The following is a 24,608-nucleotide window of genomic DNA, read 5'->3' on the forward strand; positions in this document are numbered from 1 at the left end:
ACAGAACTTCATGTGATTTTTATGGTTTTGCCAAATCAATGCACACAAACACAAAAAAATATAGTCAAGATGGGACACAGTTTTGCTATATTTATTTACATTACATATGCATAATACAGATGTTTATAGTGTTTATGTATATTTACTGTGTTTTTTTTTAAATTTTCAAAAACCGAGCACACATACAACAAAATAAATATAAGAAAAAATTAAAGTGAGGATTTCCAAGTGTTGAAACATCTATTTTCTAGGATCATTATATCTTTGCATTATTTACATTTGTGTAAGTTAGGTAAGTTAGCTCGTTTGTCCTTTAAACCTATTGAAAACTTTTATTTCCTTTCCCATACAAGAGTGGTATTATTAAAATCATAAGAATCTAAATCCTGACTTTATGCTACTGTTAAGAATAGAAATGAAGTACTGTCTCTTCTGTCTGTGTTTCCATCTCTCTCTTTCATTCTTCCGGAAGCTCATTATCATATCCTCTGCTCTTACCCTGGAATGTAATTGTATCAAAATGTCTAGAAGAACTTAGGAATACTTGTTTGTAAATGACTTTGTATTTGAATAGAAACTGATAGTGCCAAAAGATAGAGAGGGATATCTGTCTAGCCAAGGTTAGTAACTATTAATACTACTTATAAGAAGAGCTGTTTACTAGTTCATCTGCAAACAGACTTATTAGAATAAACTCATTATTTCCCTTTTGAAACTAATGGAGGTTGAGTTACCTGATACTCAGAATTTCTGCTTATAATTTGCAAGTAGTTTTGAAATTTAAGTGCACTTGCCTTATATTGAGTTTCATTTCAAACAAATGTACAGATGTAATTAACAAAACTATCTTTAAGGGGTTAATTAAAATATTCTCATTTCTAAGTTTATATTAATTTTTGTAACTGGTAAATACTTTATCTCTAGTACTACATTTCCAGGTCTAGAAATCAGACAGTATAATCTGACTAGGCCTGGTGGCATGTCTTCAATCACAGAAGCAGAGAGACAGAGATAAGTGGTTCTCTATGAGGTCAAGGCCACCCTGGCCAGCAGAGTGAGTCCCAGGACAACTAGGGCTACATAGAGAGAGATACTGTCTCAAAAAAAGAGTATGTTCATTCTAGAAAAATAAACATCTTTAGAAATGCTATTGTGGTGCTACATCTGATTTCTTTTTCCTATAAGGGCCAAGGTGTTTTGCAAAGTGACTTCATGGTTCCAGACAAGATGATTTTATTAACACCCAGACAACAGACTATCCAGAGCTCAAGTGGGAAGACTGAGTGTCTTGGTCTATGTAGTTCTCATATCCTATTTATTTGCAGCACAGTGGAAAGATCTGTTGATAAAGAATGGAAATGTGTGCCTCAGCAGCAGAGTTTTCTTAATCCTGCCAATATGTTCACTGAATGGCATGTTAATCATCACTGTTCCTAGGCACCTGGAGAGTGAAATATGGGACTCACTAACCATGACGATAGAGTGTATCCTACAGCTTTGGTTTCTAGTTTCTGAGAATCATTCATCCAAGTTTGAATCAGCGAACACAAGGCACGAAAACAGATATTAGGTGAATACAGAAAGATACAACAAATCTTAAAACATTGGAGTGCATACTGGTAAACTAATAGGAATATCTAAGAAACAGCTATGTAGCATCATGGACTTGTTATCAGTTTCTTATATTCCTCCACTATTCTATAGGAGACAAACTGGCAGGAAAAAATTGGCTGGATTGCCAGTCATTACTACTGGATTATTGTGTAACTTTGATAGTGCTACATGACCCATGTGGCTATCAGTTTCTTCACTTTAAAAAGAGGAAAAAGGCAAATGTTCTTCTTATAACTGCTAAAATTTGTTTTTTCTTTATTTTAATGGTATTATTAAATATTTCAAAACCTTAGATTGTTTTTCTAAAACAAAAAACAAATGAAATATTATTCAACATGTCAACTGTTCTCATGAATTTTATAGACTATTTTACTGTCTGGGAAACCCATAGGAGTAAAACTACTTTCTGTTTTATCCACAAACATAGCAAAATCATTTTGATGGCGTAGGTACTCAATATTTGTCAAATGAAAGGCTGCATTAGATAATGCAGAGAAAGAGTTTAATATAGTATTTGATATTAAAACATCTGTTTATTTGATATATTCTTTTGCAAATGGCTATAACACCTGAAGTGATTTCTCATTAAAATGGACTAAATAAATAGAAATGTTTCAGAGAGAATTGGAAGGGAACTCTGGATCATGTTATAGCTCTAAGTACTTGAAGGATTACCATGTGTTCTTTCAGAGAAAATAATGAGTAAAGATGTGGATATTACAGTGAAATATTTTTAAATTCAGAATGAAGAAAACTTTTAAACAAAATTGCTCACAGATAAGTAAATCAGAGATCATTCTTTTCAGTTTTTCAGATTGACAAACTGTCAAGTTTTTCAGAAAGGGTGTACAATATATGACATATTTAAGGGTAGAATGGGAAAAGCCCACAAATCACTGAGCAATTGCATTTTCTCATCTCTAGAGAGAACACCATTAAAAACTATGGCATCATCCTAGTGATAATTATAGTAGACTTTATATATTTATTTTCTTGAGATGTGTTACTCAAATGTTTAACCATATATTAAGAGTATGTTTGTGATGCTGTTTTAGAATAACATCACTTGAAATGAGCACAATGAGTAAAATACTGGCCCTTCTCCCTACTCTTACCTAAAGTCTGGTAGGACTTCTCCTAGCCAGTTGAAGACTTAATAAAAGAAGGCTGGACAAGAGGAAGGACCTAAGCATGAGTACATGACACATGACATTGGTCTTGCCCATGTTTTAGATGTAGACTATGCATTGATGTTTCTGAGTACTTGGGTTCCTAGCCCCCAGAGAAGTTAACACAGTCATTTTTCATACATCTCAGGTTTATACTGGGACTAAAGCACACATGGGTTCTCTTTGTTTCTGGCTTTTGGACATTATATGCATTTTAAAATTTTATATAGTAACATTGTATTAAATTTTTATTATTTCTTTGAAAACAGACTAATATATATTTATCTTTATACACATGAAATCAGTCAAACTGTATCAAGAAAGTGAAAAGTCTGGATAATTAAAAATCAATCTTTATAGAAGCTAATGGTGTAGAGTCTTATCCAGTGTCACTGTAGCTGATTAGAAAATGGGATATCAGATATATTGAAAAAATACCTTACTTACTTTAAACCCCAAACTCTACAATTCTCTATTATAAAGCAAGCTTATGTATGCATCCTCAGAATCATTTTAAAACTAACATTAATAAGTTTTATGTATATGTGTTTCTTGATTCCAGTAAACATTTAAGAAACCACCTAATTTCTTATCAAGGTTTTGTGATTGGAAGACTGCATCTTTACATTCTGAGTTCTGCTTTCATCAGGAACCTGCACATACAATAGCTATTCACTTTCCATCTTTCTCTTGGGTCTTTATGATGTTTTATGATAGTTACATTCTTCTGGTACACAAATTAGAATTCTAACACAGCAGTCCTTATGCACCAAAAAATGAAGGAAAAGTTTTGGTAATAATTATTCATTGCCACCTACCTTCCCAGGAGCAGAAATTCTCCGGCCAGACCCAAGCGTCTCATGGCCATCAGCAGACCTCTCACTGTCATGCCTTCACAGAAACAGGCTACCACCCGAGCCTTGGGCAAGTGACTTCTGAGCTTTTTCAACAGCTTGTCGAAGCTCTGCTCCCCAGCATTGCTGTAGATTTTGTAAGAGTGGGCGATGCAAATCCCTTCCTTGGCTGACATATCTTTGAAAGCCTCCATCCCACTTTCTCCATAGTTGCCTGAATGAAAAAGGACAAAGAAAAAGAGATATTGAAATGAAAGAAATGAATTTATTGGGTGCAATAAGAATCTCTTCTCTTAACTGAAATGTAGAACAAACTAACGTTTCAGTACATGCATACATTGTACAAGGTTGAAATTGTTAAATATTTCTGATACTCTTTCAGGCTAGACACACGGGGGAGGGTCTAGGCCCTGTTCCAAATGATATTACAGACTTTAAAGATCCCCATGGAAGGCCTCACCCTCCTTGGGAAGCAGAAAGGAGATAAGAGAGGGAGTTAGTGGGGGGCAGGGGAGGAAGTGAGGGGGAGGGAACTTGGATTGACATGTAAAACAAGCTTGTTTCTAATTTAAATAAAAATAGGAAAAAAGAAAATATTTCTGTTTCCATAAGTTTTATTCTTTTCTTTTTCTGTTGAAAAATACAACAGTCATTTCTCCTGGCTTTTCAAAATGAATAGTTCATCATCTAACCAGAACATCTGTCTCTAAACTATGAAAACATGGTTAACCAACCTTTCTTCTATTCTTTTCCTTATTTACTCCAGCCTCTGGTTAACACACTTCACCCTTTTATTCTTACTTCCAGTAAAGACCACTTCTCTAAATGTCTCTAATCAGTGAGATCACATGGTATTTACATTTCAGTGCTTAACTTACTCACATAATATATTGTACCCATCTTGTCACTGTACCTGTATTTCATTCCATCTTATGACTGAATACCATTTGATTTTGTGTGAACCAAGTGTTCTTCAATCAAAGAACACGTAATGCTTTCATTTATTGGCAGCATCAAATACAGTCTCCATGAAAATGAATGTACAATTGACTCTACAGCATGCTGGCTTGTCTTCTATTTAATACATACTCATACCTTAATATAAAAAGGTAGAAATCATTCATCTGCTGTTGTTATTCTGAGTTATCTCTTTCCCCCTTTGAGTCTCATTTTCTGATGATTTTATCCCACTGCTGTGGTTTGGCTATGGTTTATCTTCCAAGGATCCTGTTTTGGGAGTTTGGTCTTCAATGTGCTCACATTGATGTGGTGGAACTTTTAAGTGGGCCCAAAAGAATGTGATCAGACCATCAGGTTTGATTCTCCAGTGACTTCTGCTGGTAGGTCGGTAAGGTCTGCCAGGGAGGAGCAGTTTCTACTGCTCATGAAAAGGGAAACTTGGTTCTTACACAGCATCTTGCTTCTTTGCTTACACACATTCTTTTCCTATATGAAACCCATTTCCTTTATCTTTCCTGATGATTTAATAATAAACCTAAAAATTATCACTGTGCTATTTGGACTTCCAATCTACCCAAAGTATTGAACCAAATAAACCTCTTTTTTACATACATTATCTAGCACTAATTATTCTCTTGTGGTAACATAAAATATATAAGACAATTTGGCTTTTTAGTCAAACTACATTAATGAGGTTTATTCACAATATACATATATATTTATATACACAATGTGTACATACAAACATATCTAAAATATATACTATATAAAATATAGGTGTCATAGAAATATTATAGTGTATTCTACTTTATAAAATGTTGGGGCACAGAAGTCCTTGTCTTCAGAGAAGTACTAATAGAACCAGGAATATTAATCACATGGGGTATCTCCTCAACAGAGGAGATAAAATCAAATACCTGCATTCCATCCAGAAAGCTGAGACTCGAGGTTATTAACAACCAGGTGACCTTTTTTGTTATCTGAAGGGACAGACCTCATAGACCAGAATGACTATCCCAGACTTTTCCTCCCTAGACCATAACCCATCCTTAAGTTTCACAAATACTTTATGCTTTCGGTCAGAGGCCACACTAGATTCTAAGCCTTTTAGCTCTAGAACCCACACCCTCATGGTCACGTGTACTTTGTAAAAGAGTCACTGTGCAGTCACACCTTAAGCTTTCTCATACATCTATAATTGGACTGATTGGACTGATTAGTACCTGAAATCTTTTCCCAAATTGTACTTGGTTTTAAATATACCGATGATGAACCACCTGACATTAGACTCCCTGAAGTCTGGTCCATGTTGAAAAAGTCAATCTGCATCAGGTTTTCATTCTTATCCCTCCACATGGTTTGCTTCCCTGTATGACAGCTTCAGGGAAGCTGTCAATAAAATATGTATTTTATATCATATATTATTAGTAATGAAACTATTACCTGATGTTCTAAAATGCAAAACACCCACTATATTCTCAACTGAGATATAGTCTTGGCATGAAATGTGTAATCTTATGAAAAAAGTATTTTTCATTTCCTAAGATCAAAGCACAGTAAATGAATGGATAATTCTAAGGTCCACTATAATTTTTGGAGGTGATAATATGATCATCTTTTTCTTCTTCCTGTTTTTGTTTATTATTGAGATTGTATTTTATTTACAACTTTTCCCTTCCATTTTTCCTCAAAATGCACCCCTTTCTTCAAACTTATGACCTCTTTTCCCATCAATTTTTATTGCATGCATAAATGTATTTGTTTACATCTATATATTCTCAAACATAATCTGTTGAGTGCATATAAATCTGTTGAGTGCATATAATATAACTTGTTTGCATGTTTCTGGGCTATTTGGCACTGGATAACCAATTGGTATGCTCTTCTCTGTAGAGAATCACCTCTTCTGCTCTCAGACTTGATCAGTTTTCTGTATATGGCTGAGACTTTTGGGGCTACTCCTCATGACATTTAGCATCTTTTAAAGTTGTTGGGAGGACCTGCTGATCAGAGGTTGCAGTCTGCCACAGCCTGGAAACTTTCTCTAAATTGGCAACATGCATTACTCCATCCCCTCAGAAAAAGCTTCCTGCTTTCTGCCTACTCTTATCTGGTGGATGCTTTAGGCTCAAGATGTCTGACTTATCTCAAGGGTGATCCTTGAGTCAGTTGCCTATAAATGCTCTTCCCCTGATGACCCACATGGTAATTAGGCACATGCTCCAGCAATTTTGATAGAGCCATGCTTCCACTAATCCAGCTATATGATAGGAACATGCCACTTAGTGCAAATTAGGTTCTGTCCCCAAGCTCCCCAATCCTATATATTTGTTATACTCTGGAATAAAATTGAGCTGATTCACCTAAGTCTGTCTCACAGAGGGCTGTGTTCTTACTCACAGCCATTTGAACCCTTCTCCCCACTTCTGCTCCCTCCACCCTCATGGACCAATGCAGCAAATGATCCTGAGGAGGAAGCAGAGCCACAGAAAGTGATTGAAAAATGAATATTAAGATCAATAGTCCTACCAGGGCTGTTATATAACATAACGTCATTGAATTCTCATAATAATATTTTTGAGATAAGTGTTATTATTGGCATTCCGTAAACAAAATAGTCAATGTACTTAAGGCTCAGAGTTATAAATATGAGTAGTATGTAAAAGCTGAGTTCAATGCGGGTCCAAAAGTAATGATTCATTTCACTTTGATTGAGATGACCTCTACAATTGACCCCTGAGAACCACAAAAGTACAATAACGGACCAGATAAATTGGCATGAAGATTGCAAAAGTATTATTACAAGACAGCTGACCTGTAAAATATAAAAGTGTAGCTAGCTGAAAATAAGATGCACATATAGATAGTATCTTATCAAGAACAGAAAATATCAAGTAAATGAGAACTATGAGGAATCCAGATATAGAACCCTGGGCTATACAGAGATAACAGCAAACAGGTAAGTGGATAAGTCTTGGCTGTGCATATATCTGATGTTTGATAACTATGTGCTCTACCATCACACAGGTGCCTTGTTCAGATAACTCCTCAGATTTTCAGGGTGCAATTCTGTGTAGTTCTATGGACACAGCATACAGCAGAACTGCTAGCTTGACTCCCTGCCCAAACACAGATGAGAAAGCTGCAAGGATTTCTGTTTATCTCTAGAATTAGAAGCAATGAAAAGCTTCTGTGATAGTGGCAGGTGGACGATCCAGTTATTTTGTAATTAAAAATGTTTAAAGAGTGCATTCTGAAAAATGTGCCAAGAGGCCTAAATTATTGGATTTACACTATTTTAAGTAATTTACCACTTTTTTATTTTTAGAAAAATTGGTTTCTTAGATATTTTACTAGCAATGTTTTTATTTAACTTGGAGACAGTCACATAAATAACTTGAAATTATGCACTATGATTATGATATAAATAATAAAAGCCAATAAATTAATAATTAAAGAGCAAATATATCTGAAAACTTCATTATTTTTCACCTGCTACCTAATAATTTTGATCTAACACTGTCTTTACTTATGCAACATACTACATAAAGCAAGTTAAAATAGGGGAAAGATATTTGTATTGAAGAAACTAATTTTAGCTTCAATTTGGAAACTATATTCTCAGCTTTTTCTCATGAAAGAAAAGCAGAAGATTTAAATATTTGCTATCTGTATGGATATTTCACTCATTTAGAATATCTGGTTATCAGCTTGGACTCAATTTCCCCTTGGTGTAGCGAAAGAATCCTAGATTCCTTCACTACTCTCTACAGTAAAACCCCACAACCTACTGAATATAATAGCATTATTCATGAATATTGGACAAAATTTTAAGCTTAAAGCAGCAGAAGAAAATGTGATTTCTCAGAGGCACACCTAAACTGTCCCATATGAATATTAAAGCTGACATAAGGGAAATCTTTCTACCCTCTACTCTGTTTTGTCTCAAACTTACAACCACTCTAACCAGTTTAAATTCATATTTGACATAAATGTTTATGAAATCACAACTTTGATTTATTTTTAGAAATCCAGTGTAATCTGGTATTAAAAAGAGAATATGGAACTGGTTAAATAGCTTATTGGGTAAAGGTGCTTGTTGCTAAGACTGGAGAGTTTAATTAATCTGTATGACCTGCATTACATAAAGAGACAGCAGAGTTCTGCAAGCTGTCCTCTGAAATACATATACACACTATATCATGTGTATGCAGAGGTGTTCACACTATTTCTGTCTTATACACATGAATAAGTAAATAAATGCAAAGATATAAAAAACATGAGAATATATATCTGAATAACTGGGAAAATTTAAAGTGTGTCAGTGCCCAAGAGTTGATATAAACTCTGTATTCTGTATACATTTGGAAACAATGGGAACATTAGGAAAGTGTCTGCAAATTTCTTAAAGAGAGAAGCAGAATTTAAGAAGCATATATAAGCCGGGCGTTGGTGGCACACGCCTTTAATCCCAACAGAGGCAAGCGGATCTCTGTGAGTTCAAGGCCAGCCTGGTCTCCAGAGCGACTGCCAGGATAGGCTCCAAAGCTACACAGAGAAACCCTATCTCAAAAAACCAAAGAAGAAGAAGAAGAAGAAGAAGAAGAAGAAGAAGAAGAAGAAGAAGAAGAAGAAGAAGAAGAAGAAGAAGAAGAAGCATATATAAGGAAGAAGATGGTTAGAAAATAGTTATGTTTCCAACATGGAATCCAGTTATTAAAAAGAAAGCCATCATGTAAAATAGGACTCTAAAATGTGGCTTCAGTTCAGTAATAATGAATCTATAGAAAATTATTATTTCAGGTGACAGAGGAATTATGAAAAAGATTTTTATTTATATGAAATAATGTATGGCCATATATACTTACATACCAAAGAAAGGAATCGAGCAAAGGGAAGGTTGCATGGCTGTTGAACCTGTGATACATGTCCAAGTCACCAAGTTTGAATGTTTTTTTTAAACCTTAACACTTGAGTTCCAGTACTTCGTGATAGATATCTTCTCCCAATCCCTCCCCCCCAAAAAAGAAAAGACAAACCTCTAGTTCATATAATTGGGACAGGTAAGCTAGTATATGCACAATGGAGAAGAATGAAATTTAGAAATACAGATCAAATTTTTAAAAATTTCCTTTGTGTTGTAAATGGATTTTAAAGGAATGTAATATTTTGACTAAGAATAGCCCCAATAGGCTCATAGATTTGAATGCTTAGTAACTACAGGGATTGGAATTATTTTATGAAGATTAGGAAGTTTGGCTTTGTTGAAGGAAGTGTGTCATTGGGGCTGGGTGAGGGCTTTAGCATTTCAAGGACCCAAGCCAGGAATGGTTCCGTGTTCTCTCTACTGCCTGCTGATCTAGATGTTCAACACTCAGCTACTTCTCTAGCATCTTCCTGGGTGCTGCCATACATTCCACCATGATGATAATGAACTAAACTTCTGAAACCATAAATAATCCCTAGTTAAATGTTTTATTTTATAAGAGTTACTATGGATGTGCTGGAGAGACTGCTCAGCCGTTAAAGGCTAGGCTCACAACCAAAAATATAAAAGTTACTATGGTCATGGTATCTCTTCACAGTATTAGAACACTGACTAAGACAATGTTGCAATATTCTTTTCACATATTTTGTGAAATATATAAGTAAGAGTGGCTGGTAGGGGCTCCAATAATGATATTTGGACTCAGAAAGGAGAAATATGAGTTGGAGTGCTTGTCAGTCTTTGCAATGGGTAGCTGTATGATAGCAAATGTTTGAAAGGTGTGATAAAAAGACAATCCAACATGGTACACTGAAATAGTCAAGCATCCATGCATTATTTGAAAAAATGCTGACATTTATTGCTGAAACTAAACATGCAATAGACATATTAAATGATTCAGGCAACAGAGAATTCCATAGAAGGACTGTATGGATGGAGTTTTAAAATCGCAGACCATGCATTTATATAACTTATCTAAGGCAAGTGACCATGCGTTTATATAACTTATCTAAGGCACTTGCAGTTGAAGATGAAGAAACACAGTGGCAATAAGAGTTAAGTATGGAAATCCAGAGACAGGTTTTGTTTGTTGAGTTTCAGAAGGGAATTTCTTCACCAAGTGCTAAACATGGGTAGCTGTCCAGAACAAGAACTCAGTACATGATTTTATAGTTCTTGTCATCATCATTATCATCATTACCATGAAGAAAGGTGGTATTTACCAAGAACTTATATAATTATGTAAATACCAAGTAGTGGACTTGTTAATTCAAATACATTAATATGAAAAACTAACTAACTTGTTAGAGCCATACAGGGCATTATTCCCCTGATTTATAAATCAGGTGTCAGTGATGAGAAAATTTGCCAAATAATTGACTGCTAGTTAATAGAAGAGCTGGAATTTCAGACTGTGCCTTTCAAATGCCCAAATCTGTATTCTTTCATCTGGTGTTGTTACTCTTAAGCCAGACACTAGGATGACAGACAGTTCAGCTGCATAGTTCTTCCAAACACACTTCTACTCACCACTAAATGTTTCATTTGTAATTTATTTTTCAATAAACATAATATTTATCAAATAACTGTTGTACCTACTTTCCAGATAAAGTATAATCCTGTATGATTTAGCACTCAGTGATTCAATCCACATCACTTTTAGTAATTAACATTTAATTCTAAGTAAATTCCTACAAAATATCCAATGCTGAATTATAGCTTTAGATAGACAATGCTCTGTATAATAAGAGGGAAAGAGTTGCTTCATTATGTAAAGTTGGCTCCTTAATGACATTATTGATAGGCATGAAGAGACATGTAAATTTGATATTAGGACTTCTAGTGTGTTTATGTTTTAATTGCCTCGTTAATGTGGTTTACATTTACATACACATTGTGGAAAAATACTATTTTTCTTTAAAATATTTTGGAGACTTTTTTATATCTTTCTCTGGATACTCTTCCCAGAGGAAAATGAAATGTTGAGACAGACACCATAACCCAGATTTTCATTCTGGCCCTAAAGAATTCAACTTCTTTTAGCTTTCTTTGTAGGCTGTCAGGTTTGCAACTGAAGCCTGCAGCGCCTGTCTCATTAAGAGTGATTCTATTTGAATAGAAGGGAAAATATCCATGTGGGACTGTGTGTCAATGGGTAGAATGAATCTGGGAGGTATTTTGTCTCTCTTTTTAGCTCATTAGTCACCTCTAGTCCTTGATTCTAACTGGATCTAATGATAGTGCAGAAAGTGTCCTATCTTAACGGAAGATGGAATATCCTTTACCGCACAGCTAAAGCTTCACAAGCTTGGCAACCTTTGCTGAAAAGAATTCCATTCTTTGACAGCAGCACCCTCGCCTCCTCTTGTTTAGCCTTACATGATATAGGTTTACAACTTCTAGATTTGCTCAGGACTCAACTTCCCCCACAAGATGGAGAACAGGGACTAACTTTGGGTTTGGGAATGAGCAAAATAAATTGAAATAGGTACCATAGTTGTGTACTTGCCATCAGCCTGAGTTTTATTTAGGAATAAATAGATATCCTATGCTAGGGCCATGGCTTTAGGCTTCATCTATAGTTCAAACCTGTCCTGTCTCTTTTGTACTACTACTGTGGTAGCCTCTAATCACATTTGCCCTGTTGAGCATTTAACATATGTCAAATCCAAAAACACATAGTTCTATCAGTTTAAAACAATAGTCTTCAGAGCATATAAAGAAAAAAACTTCAAGTATCATCATTTTGTCATAATGTTGATGACATGTCAAAATGACAAAAATTATAACAATGATTAAATAAGGTATACTCTTAAAACTAATTCTTTAAATTTGTTCTCATTGTCTTAAGCTATTTATGTGGCTATCAATATATTTCTGTCACAGGATTGAGCTTTATACACATAAATTGACATCCTAATTTTTCAGGGCAGAATCTAAACTCCTTAGAACATTTTGTTCATGTCTGAACTTTCCTAAAATCAAGTGTCTAGTCTTTCTCATTAGCCTACCATTTGTCTTATGTGCATCCCGTTTAAGCTATAATGATAAAAGTAAAAAACATGATGTAGCCTAGCTAAAACATTATGCACAAGACATCTTACTAGTAAGTACCTTGGATAGAGGAATGAGCGATTGGAATTTTGTTAACTTACAATCTTGTGTTTACTAAGTCTTCAGAAAATGGTGTGTGTGTGTGTGTGTGTGTGTGTGTGTGTGTGTGTGTGTGTGTGTGTGTGATGTACTTAAAAAATCCACAGAGAGTGAGATTTTAAATTTCCTTCCATAGCCTTTCATTGTAACAAATAAAAAGCACTTAGCCACCCTTTTCCATTTGTTTTACAGTCCAACTCCAACATCTAGTTTCTAATTCTAAGAATAATTCCTAAATTCAGGCCATTTTGTTAGGGTCCTTACTCAAAATACTATTTTATCTACTGATTTTACTTGAAAAATATGTAGTGACATAAACTAGGAAAAGACATTCTGCACTGAATTTGAACAACTTTTAAGTTTATATAACCATTCTTCATCTGTTTGCTGCATTAGTTATTATTTTTTTGGTCTTTATAGCAGGTATTAACTATTCTCCCACCATAATTTGCCTGCTAGATTCATGTTTTTTCAACATGCCTACATCAATTCCTAAAATTATCTGGAAGCTACAATTACTTTTACCACATGAAAAACATTGATATTTCTCCATATGCATTAAACCTAGGGTTGTTCAGAACTTAAAAAGCAGATGTACCAGCATTTTTCCTTCTTTATAACATAAATTACTCAGAATAATCGACTCTCCCTCTGTTTTATATTTTAATGCTGGAATAAAGCCAAGGGTCTTCTATGCACTAGGCAAATACTCTGCCAATGGACTACATTCCCAACAAGGCATCTATCCTAAGGCAAGGGATATAGCCTCTAGCTACAGCCAGAACAATTGTTATTTTAACACCCTTCTGGAAGTAGTCCCACATTCAAGAATTAATGCGTTGACTCCTGTTTTCATTAGTCATAAATGTCACTAAAATTTACACCAAGTATGAAAATGGGAGAAAGTGGGTGGAAGAAAGCTGATTCACCCAACCGCTTCCCTAACTTAGATAATTCCATGAGCTCTAGTTCCAGTGCTTTAAAGACAAATGGACTCTAATACAGTCAGTGCATAAACATTTGGTTAAAGTGATCATCATATATGGAAAAACTGAAGATAAAGAATCCCACTGGGCAGTGGTGGCACGTGCCTTTAATCCCAGCACTCAGGAGGCAGAGGTGGGTGGATCTCTATGAGTTTGAGGCCAGCCTGGTCTACAGAAAGAATTCCAGGAAAGGCTCAAAAGCTAAACCTATCTCAAAAAAAGAACCAAAAAAATCATAATAATCCCATAAGATCAGAAGGAAGAAACAATACTAATCTCTGATCTTGGAATTCTACAAGCTTCTGAGAAATATATTTCCATTGTTTAAACCATTCAGACTGGTGGGGTGTTTAGTTTTGTTTTGTTTTGGGCATGGTAGTGCAAGCTCACTAATGTAACCTTATGTCCCTAAACAAGAAATACTTATGCAAGATGAAATAGACTTATATTGTCATAAGGATCTTCATATATAGGAAAGAAAACACTTTTGTGATATATAGAGTAATTTTGATTCTTGCATTTCTCATTATCTAGATGCTTGACACCTAAAAAAGTAATTTAAGTGCTTCTGAGTTTCAGTGTACGAAACTGAGTAAGACATAGAAAGATAACTCCTGCCTAATGTCTGGCACGTAATAACCACTCTACAAAAGTTAGCTTCTTTATTTGCTTTTTCCTTATTTCTTCTTTACATATTATTTTTTTGTAAAGCAAGACTTTGGAGATTGGCTCCCAAGTAAGAAAAGTTTTACTAAATTTGAATTAATCAAATCTATATTAAACTGAATATCTGCTAACGACTAATTTGGGTGTTTAAGAAAGTAATCTAATCTCTTAAGCATTTTTCTTCCTCATTATAAAATGTTACTGTATTAGTCTTGAAGATTAAATGAAATTTTGCACTGGGAATGCTTAGAATAGGATCTGCCAGATGATTTTTTTAAAGAAATAAAAATAATTTTTGTTTTAGTCAAACACTTTTATATTTTTTCTATTATAATCTAATTAGTAATTGGTGATTATGAATAGGTGTGACCCACACTCCTCCTAATGGAAAGTCTTGTCTTTGTTGTTTCCCATATCCTCAACGCCTCAGCTAACACCTGGCAAATGCTAATATAACTGTAGTCATCCTTCTTCAAAATTGAAAACTAAAACTGCTCTTTAGTTATGGTGTGGTTTTTGAGTATTCCCTCATGTTGCTACAAAGTAACAACATTTTTGTAAGTTTTTAAAAACACAAACTTAATGCTATTGTCCTGTTGGCACTTCACGAAGCAAATTAGAACAAGGATAACCTCTGTCATCAGGGAATACAATAGTTAAAACACTGTGATTGAATTCACCCAGTGTTTTAATAAAATCACTCATGGCCCAATTCCCCCGTCCTCATTTTGCTGCTGCTGAAATCCCTGGATAGTACCATAATGTTGGTCTTCGCACTCTGTTGAACTAATGTCTGCTGTTTCCCACACTCCATTCCTTTAATCACACTGCTGGGATACTAGAATGTATTAAATCCCCAGAGATTGTCTCACACACAGGAATAGCAAGTGAGTCTCTGCAGCACACCGAGGCTGTCATGGTGGCTTATTTTCTCTCTTTAACTCAAATATCATTAAGTCTGCCCAAGCCTCCTGGGGGCATTTCTCAATGAGAGGAATCCTTCAAATACTAGTCCTAATTTCAAACTGCATAGGACATGCCAGTTTTGAAAAGGTCCCAAGTACTTGGGAGTGTGTTGGGTTGTGAGCTCCAAGAAAAAACAAGGAAATAACCACAGTAGTCCCAAGTTGAGTAGTTCATTCTTATTGGTACAAGAATGGCAATTGATCAGTTTATAAGAAGTTCTTTAGTTAGATTTATTTCTATGCATGGTTGCTTCTCCTGTATCTAGGACCCTTTCCCTGTGTTCAATATTTGATCAATATTTGTAAGTTGTTATTTTTTAAAAGAGAGAGAGCAACTTGTCCTTCTGCTCCTGGCCTTGGTGGTTATTTACTTAAAGTTCACAAGAGTCCATTTAAACACAAGGAAATACAGATTTTCTTTTATCTATGTAAAGGTCTTCATTCTCAGCAAAACTTTGAGCAAATGTGATTATCAGTTGTTGATTTTTCCTCATAGTGAAAAGAATAATAATAACAGAAAGGGATGAGAGATAGAGGTGAAGGCTCTGACATCAGGCCACTGATTATATTGCTAGTTTCACAACTACATCTCAGACTCTAATGATTATGGAAAAAAAAAAAAAACCTCTCTGCTTTCTTTGACTTTTCTTTCTATACTCCATTGATATTGTCTTTTTACTTCATAGAAGAGACAAGACAGAAGAAAAGACAATTTTACAGATACACTGGAAGTTCAATTAGGCTACAAAAGAAAAAAACAAAGTTATGTTTCAATAGATGAGATGGAACTCAAGAAAAGATACACAACCTTATATTGGACAGAGGGATGGGGTAATGAGTGTGGATCCCAGTTGTGGCATCATTGATTTTAAAAACTTAGGGTCAGGTGAGAACACAGGGGCAAAAACAACTAATCCACGTAGAAGTTTCATAAGACAAGGCAGAGCTAGAGGCTACTCTTAACAGCAGATAAGATAATGAAGTCGTTTTATTTTTAAAGCATGATATTACAAAACGGAAATATTACTTTATTTATAAATACTCTGGCTAATCATAATGCTTCACAAATTTATTATCAACACTTAGGAAGGAAAATCAGGCAGATCTCTAAACAAAAGGCCAGCTTCATCTATCTACCTAGAGAGTTCCTAGCCAGTGTGACATTGTATCAAAACAAATAAATTCACTAAAAAAAAACAAGAATTCTAGTGGGCCTGGAATGTGCTTAAATGGTCCAGGGTTTGATACTTATGTTATGGGCTTCAGTTCAGATCATAGTGCAGGAAATTGGGGCAATGGTCTTAAAGAAACAAGAGACAAGAGTTCAGTGAGAGAGATCATTGAAGAAACTACTCAAGAAATGTATTTCTGAGGTAACAAGATTCATTCTCTCCACCTCTCTCCATCTCATCCCCCCTACCTTGTGGTATTAGAATTGTTATATAAAAATTCTTCTTGTGATGTGCATTTTCAGTGAAAATGATCTTTAAATAGAACACAGATCACATAAATAGAGATGAGATAACAAGTTGAAGCTGTCTCCATAGTTTCCAGTTTGACAGACCAACTAACAGATGGTACGGTTGGGCAGTGGAGCTGGTGTTTGGCAGGAAAGATGTGTGTTTCACCATGGACACATGGCTTAACACTAGGAATCTGCATAAGGATGTTTTTGATTCAAATGTTAATCAAATACCAGAGCTCTAAACAGCCTGAGCAGCAGAGGTAATACAGTTGTCAGAGAGATTAAAAAATAAATCCATGAAACTGAGTAGAAAAAGAAACAAGACTAGAAAAGCAGGCCAAAGTGTCACTTGGAGAAACAAATGATCAAACCTCAGAGAGTTTGATAATAATAATTGGTGTAAAATAGCAATGACACAAAAGAAATATCGATATTATCTAAAATTATTGGAAGTCATACTTCTCTGAAGTATTTGCTTATAATCATTTGTGTGCACAACTATATATATGTGCTTTGGCACACATGTGAATGCTAGAAACTTTCAGGAGTTGATTCTCCTGTACTCCTTCTTGAGTCAGAGTCTTTCTTGTTTCTGCCACTATGCTACATAATCCAAGATGAATCCCCAGTCTCTGTTTCCTTTCTTGCTTGTAGGAGCTCTGGTAATACAGTTATGTGCTATAAAATCTGGCTTTTTATGTGGATTCCAAAGATCCAACTCTGATCATCAGGATCAGGCTTGTGTGGTTAATACTTTTACCCAAAGAAAGTCTCCATTCTTGTTTAGTTATTAGATGCAGTCTCAATAAATACTAAAACCAACTCAGTGATAATGACATTGTTTCTCCCATTGAGCAAACTGAAGCAAGAAGCTTATACAAATTACCCAGTTCTAATGTGTCACATTGGAAATATAGTAGACTGCACAACCTACTAAACGGGAAAAGACAGTTACACTGAGTGAGAGACCTAGATATGGTCTTTGACATGAATCTACTAGAGGGAAAACAGTCCAGATGGACAGGTGCCCTATATAGTAAATGCCTATGTGAAAAGAAAGATGAATGGGACTGAAACAAGCCCACCAAGCATAGTGATGAGTGTCTTCAGCAGAGACATTTTAATAAACTCAATATATCATCAGATCACACAGATAGGATAAAAATCAGGAGGTGAATAGAATATTATAGCAAGTTTTGGAACACAAAAGTGAAAGGAAATAGCAGCAGGTCTTCATCAGGTGAATCAATATTATAAAGTTGAAAAGGTATCAGTAATTAAATCAAGGTCAGAAATCCATGAATGTTGGGATCAAAAGCTATATTACTGAACATTTTAAGCATTCTTTCTATTATGCCACCCAGAGCCTTATAAATCCAATTATCCATGTGCCTTTAAGAATGACTACATCTTCACTTACAACAAAAAGGAAACTGACAGAAGGGAGCAATGAACAATGCTTAGTATCCATGGAAATGTTTGTGAGAATATTGAAAAATGTGTTTCAGAAAATTCCACATGAACTTATTATGCTGAATGTAAGCAGAAGTAACATTAAGAATTGAGAAAGGAAACGTATTAAAACAGAGGAAAAATTACCTAAAATGTGTACATTGTAATGAGATAAACCCAGTCATTCAAGAATTCTAATACTGAGATATTATGTAATTCAATGACTTAAAATATTTTATGTTATTGGAGTGGAACTTCAAATGGATAACTTTCACAATAACTTAAGGTGACGTGACATTTTTCCTCTTTTAAGACTTCTATAGTTTAAATCAAAGATCCTTTTGGCATAGATCAAAATAATTTCACATTTAATTATATTATTAATATTAATGAAGTAAAATAGATAATGTAAAATATTTTAAGCAAATCAGGTCTATCTTGATGTGAGAAGCATGCTATTACAGTGCTTAATTCTTTCATTAAAGATGATTTCTTATTCAAATATGTAAAAGCTTAATGGAGGACAGATATATTTTTCTAGAATGTTAAAATAGGAAAAGAGAATAAAGGAATACTTTTTAGGTTTCATAGGAAATCTTCATTATTTTTCTTATTAACTCTTTAAAAATAGTTGAACTTTGGGATCATTTGCTTTACGGGCATAAATTCAAATATATAAGATTAAAAATTGTTTGAGATACATTTAGCAAAATAGTGTTTTAAACAAATTTGATATACATTAATACATATTTTCTTAAATAGGGTCTTGCATATGTGAAGATAGTAATAAATATAACAGATAAAGTATAGATAATATTAAATATGAGCAATATTTCAAGATGTCACTTAACAGATATAAGTAAACACAAAATATGATTTTACATAGTGACAAAATTAGAGATTCTGTAAAAATGATAGTAGATTTCTAACTATATTTATAAAAAGGCAGTTTATGTCCTTCATTAATTCTATACAGCGAACCTTTTAAGTCAGATAGCTGAAAGAAATTCTTTTTTTTTTATTTTTCTTTTTTTCCAACTTTTTTATTTGAATTAGAAACAGGATTGTTTTACATGACAATCCATTTTCCTTCTCCCACCCATCCTCCCCTACCCACCCCCCAACTAAAACCTTATCTGTCAAATATCTTTTCTGCTTTCCCTGATGGTGAGGCCTTCCATGGGCTGTCATCAGAGTCTTTCATTTCCTTTGGGGTAGGGCCTAGGCCCACCCCCGTGTGTCTTGGCTCAGGGAGTATTCCTCTATATGGAATGGGCTCCCAAAGTCCACACCTATGCTAGGGATAAATACTGGGTTTCTACAGGAGGTCACATAGATTTCTGAGGTTTCCTCACAGAAACCCATGTTCCTTGGGTCTGGATCAGTCCCATGCTGGTATTCCAGGTATCAGACTGGAGAGCAAGAGTTCCTGGATGTTCAGGTCAGCTGTTTCTGTGTGTTTCACTAGCCTGGTCTGGACCTCTGTGCTCTTCACTGGTCCTTCTCTGCATCTGGGTTCCAGTTCAGATTGGTGATTAGTTATGGGTGTCTGCTTCTACCTCCACCAGCTGCTGGATGAAGGCATATAAGTCAGTCATCAATATCATAATCAGGGAGGGCATTTAATGTAGCCTCTCTTCCATTGCTGAGATAGTTAGCTGGTGTCATCTTTGTAGATCTCCAGACATTTCCCTAGTGCCTGATTTCTCTGGAAACCAAAAATGTCTCCCTCTATTATGATATCTCCATTCTTGTTATCATGTATTCTTCTCCTGGCTCATATTTTCTGCTCCCTCATGTCCTCAGCATCCCTCTTCCTCTCCCCTTCTCATTCTCCTCACTCCCTCCCCCCTCTTCCCGTGCTCCCAATTTGCTCAGCAGATCTTGAACCTCTCCCCTTCTCCAGGGGACCATATATGTCTCTCTTATGGACCTCCATGTTTATTATCTTCTTTGGCAGTGTGGATTGTAGGCTGGCAATCCTTACTCTATGTCTAAAATCCGCATATGAGTGAGTACATACCATGTTTGTCTTTTTGTGATTAGGTTACCTCGCTCAGAATGGTTTCTTCTAGATCCATCCATTTTCCTGCAAATTTCAAGATTCCATTGTTTTTTTCCATTGAGTAGTACTCCATTGTGTAAATGTACCACATTTTCTCTATCCATTCTTCGGTTGAGGGGCATCTTAAGTAGTTATGGGCTAATACATTAGACAAACAAACAAACCATCTCTTCTTTGCATGGATCTTGAAAAAATAAATTACAGGTGGATATCAGGGGGAAAGGTACTGAGACATCACTTTTTTGACTGTCTCAACTTTCAGCAGTATTTCTTGATGGGCTCCTCTTATAATACAGGATTATTCCTCTCCAATCAAACCTGCAGCATATATGTCAACTAAAAATGATTGGACCCTTTCAAATCTCTGTGTCTTTCTCCCTTTACATCAAATGTCTTTGTGTCTCAACTTCAACTTTTTCCAAGTCTATGTAAATTCCTGTTTTCTTTATTTTTATACTATATAGTTGATTAAATTTTTTTTAGTTTTTTTGTATTCACATTCATGTGTGTGCACACTCACTTGTTTATACATGCACATGTGAAGGCCTGAGGCTGATGTGGATTGTCTTTCTCTATTACTGTCTGAATTACCTTTCAAGGCAGGGTCTCACACTGAACTTTGGTCTTATGGATTCATTCAGTATCTCTGAGACAAAAAGAATATACAGGACTCACAGTGCATGAAACTAATTCTTGTTATAAAGTTACTAATCCAGACAGTATTTATGAAAGTGCAGAACCAAAAAACAATGGAAATGTTACTCAAGAATTGATATGAGGCCTGCCTGACCCCTACAGAGGTGAGTGTACCCTCTGCTCTTGCCAGACTCCTGCCCAAAGTCCCATTCACCCTGGATCTCTCTGGGACTGCTCCTGCTTAAAGAGGACATGCCCAGCCAGGAAGGAGCTCCCTGAATCTGGAGACACCTCACTCTTCCTTACCCCTCTGCCAGCCTGACCCCTACCAAGGTGAGTGTACCCTCTGCTATTGCTGGACTCCTGTCCAAAATCCATTCACCCTGGATCTCTCTGGGCCTGCACCTGCTTGGAGTGGACCTGCTCAGCTAGGGAGGAGCTCCCTGAGTCTGGAACACCTCACTCTACCTTCCCTTTCTGCCGGCCTGACTCCTACCAAGGCGTGACTCCTACCGAGTGAGGAGACTACTAGGAGAGGCAAGAAAATCCAGAACTGCAGACATTGAAGTCTTGGCCCACACACACCACCGGGGGGGCAAGAGGAGATAGAGGGACCCTACCTGCACCCACTGGAAGAAGAGATGGAAAGAAGGCAGAATAAGAACACATTCAACATGAGAAAGACCAATATGACACCACCAGAATCTAGGGACTCCACACCAGGAAGATCTGAAAATCCAAATACAGAGAATGAAGAAGAGATGGACCACAATAATTATCTTAGGAAGATGATAGAGACCTTTAAAAAGGAAACAAGAAAATCCCTTAAGAAATAGAAGAAAAAAAGAAGCAAGAAAATTATATGAAATGAAGAAAAACACAAACCAAAAACTTCAAGAAATAAACAAATCTCTTAAAGAATCTAAAGAAACCCAAGAAAAAACAACCAAACAAGTGAAGGAAGCACTCGAAACAGTTCAAGGCATGAAAGCTGAAATAGACACAATAAATAAAACTTAGAATGAGGGGATGTTGGAAATAGAAAGGCTGGATAAATGATCAGGAACTAAAGATGTGAGTATAACCAATAGAATTCAAGAGATGGAAGAGAGAATCTCAGTTGTTGAAGACTTGCTAGAGGATATATAGTCATAAACAAAAGAAAATCTGAAATCCAACAAATACCTAACACAAAATATCCAGAAAATATGGGACACCATGAAAAGGCCAAAATTAAGAAGGTAGAAGAAGGTGAAGAAATACAGCTCAAAGGTATAGAAAACATATTCATCAAAATCATAGAAGAAAACTTCCCCAACCTACAGAAGGATATACCCAAGAAACTACAAGAAGCTTACAGAACACCAAACAGACTGGACCACACAAAGAAATCCCCTTGACACATAATAATGAAAACACCAAACCTACAGAATATAGAGAAAATATTAAGAGCAGCAAAGGAAAAAGGCCAAGTAACATATAAAGGCATACTTATCAAAATCACAACCGATTTCTCAATGGAAAATTTGAAAGTCAGAAGCTCCTGGATAGATATCCTACAAACACTAAGGAAGCATGGATGCCAACTCAAACTACTGTACCCATCAAAACTTTCAATCAATATAGATGGAGAAAACAAAATATTCCATGACAAACCAGACTAAAGCAATACATATCCACAAATCCAGCACTACATAAAGTTCTAGAAGGAAAACTACAACCCAAGGAAGAACACTACACTCACAAAAACATAGGCAATAGATAATCCAATTTTACCAAACATGAAAAGAAACAGAGGGTGGAATGCACACACAATGACACCACCAATAATAAATCCAAAACAAACAAGAACCAACAATCAATGGACATTAATATCCCTCATTGTCAATGGTCTTAACCTGCCCATAAAAAGACATAGGCTATCAGAATGGATACAAAGACAGAATCCATCCTTCTGCTGTATACAAGAAACACACATCAAGTTCAAAGATAGGTGTTACCTCAGAGTAAATGGTTGGGGAAAGATTTTCAAATCAAATGGACCCCAGAAACAAGCTGGTGTAGCAATCTTAATATCTAACAAATTAGACTTCAAAGTAAAATCAATCAAAAGAGATGAAGAAGGGCATTTCATACTCATCACAGGAAAAGTCCATCAAGATGAAGTCTCAATCCTGAACATCTTTGCCCCAAATACGAAAGCACCTACATTTTTAAAAGAAACATTACTAAAGCTCAAATCTCAGATAAAACCCCACACACTTATAGTAGGAGACTTCAACACCCCACTTTCACCACTAGACAGGACCACCAGAGAGGAACTTAACAAAGAAACAAAGGATCTAACAGAAGTTATGACCCAACTTGGCTTAACAGATATCTATAGAACATTCCATCCAAACACAAAAGAATATACCTTCTTCTCAGTGCCACATGGAACCTTCTCTAAAATTGACCACATAGTTGCAACAAAACAAACCTTCACAGATACAAAAGAATTGAAATACCCCCCTGTATCTTATCAGACCACTATGCTTTAATGTTAGAATTCAATAGCAATACAGATTGCAGAAAACCTACAAACTTGTGGAAATTGAATAACACCCAATTGAACCATTCCTGGGTTGAGAAAGAAATAAAAAGAAATTAAAGACTTCCTAGAATTTATTGAGAATGTAGACACAACATACCCAAACTCATGGGACACTCTGAAAGCAGTGCTAAGAGGAAAGTTCATATCAGTAAGTGCCCCCATGAAGAAACTGGAGAAAAGTCACATTAGAGAATTGACAGACAACTGAAAGCTTTAGAGCAAAAAGAAGGCAAACTCATCATGGAGGAGTAGACACCGGGAAATAATCAAATTGAGGGCTGAAATCAATAAAGTAGAAACTAGGAAAACATTACAAAGAATCACTGAAACAAAGAGTTGGTTCTTTGAGAACATCAACTAGATAGACAAACCTCTGTCCAAACTAACAAAGAGGCAGAGAGAGAGCATGCTAATTAACAAAATCAGAGACAAAAAGGGGGATATAACAATGGTACTGAAGGAAATCCAGAGAATCTTCAGGTCATACATTGAAAACTTGTACTCCACAAAATTTGAAAATCTAAAGGAAATGGTCAATTTTCTGGATAGATATCATTTACCAAAATTAAACCAAGAACAGATAAGCAGTTTAAATCAACCTATAACCCCTAAAGAAATAGAAGCAGTCATCAAAAGCCTCCCAACCAAAAAAAGCCCAGGGCCAGATGGTTTCACTGCAGAATTCTATCAAAAATTCAAACAAGAGATAAGTACTCCTCAAATAGCAGTACTCCTCAAATTGTTCCACACAATAGAAGCAGAAGGGACATTGCAAAACTCTTTTTACGAGGTTACAATCCCTTTGATACCCAAGCCATACAAAGACTAAAACTAAAAAAGAGACCTACAGACCAATATCCCTCATGAACATCAATGCAAAAATACTCAACAAAATATTGGCAAATCGAATGCAAGAACACATCAGAAAAATCATCCACTGTGATCAAGTAGGGTTCATCCCAGGGATGCAAGGATCGTTAAAATTAAGAAAATCCATCAATGTAATCCACCATATAAACAAACTGAAAACAACCACATGATCA

The 24,608-nt window shown here is 35.6% G+C and overlaps 1 protein-coding gene across 2 annotated transcripts in view; it reads right to left on the minus strand.

The window, feature by feature from the left end:
• Window positions 1–24,608, minus strand: part of LOC100763614 (metabotropic glutamate receptor 5) — a 430,950-nt gene that overhangs the window by 257,300 nt on the left and 149,042 nt on the right. For both annotated transcript variants that reach the window (XM_035441359.1, XM_027407590.2), the window contains exon 2: window positions 3,602–3,851. In XM_035441359.1, coding sequence (XP_035297250.1) covers window positions 3,602–3,851 — 250 coding nt within the window. The remainder of the gene's footprint in view (window positions 1–3,601; window positions 3,852–24,608) is intronic.

Source organism: Cricetulus griseus, chromosome 3, assembly GCF_003668045.3.
Source record: "Cricetulus griseus strain 17A/GY chromosome 3, alternate assembly CriGri-PICRH-1.0, whole genome shotgun sequence".
NCBI classification, from domain to species: Eukaryota; Metazoa; Chordata; class Mammalia; order Rodentia; family Cricetidae; genus Cricetulus; species Cricetulus griseus.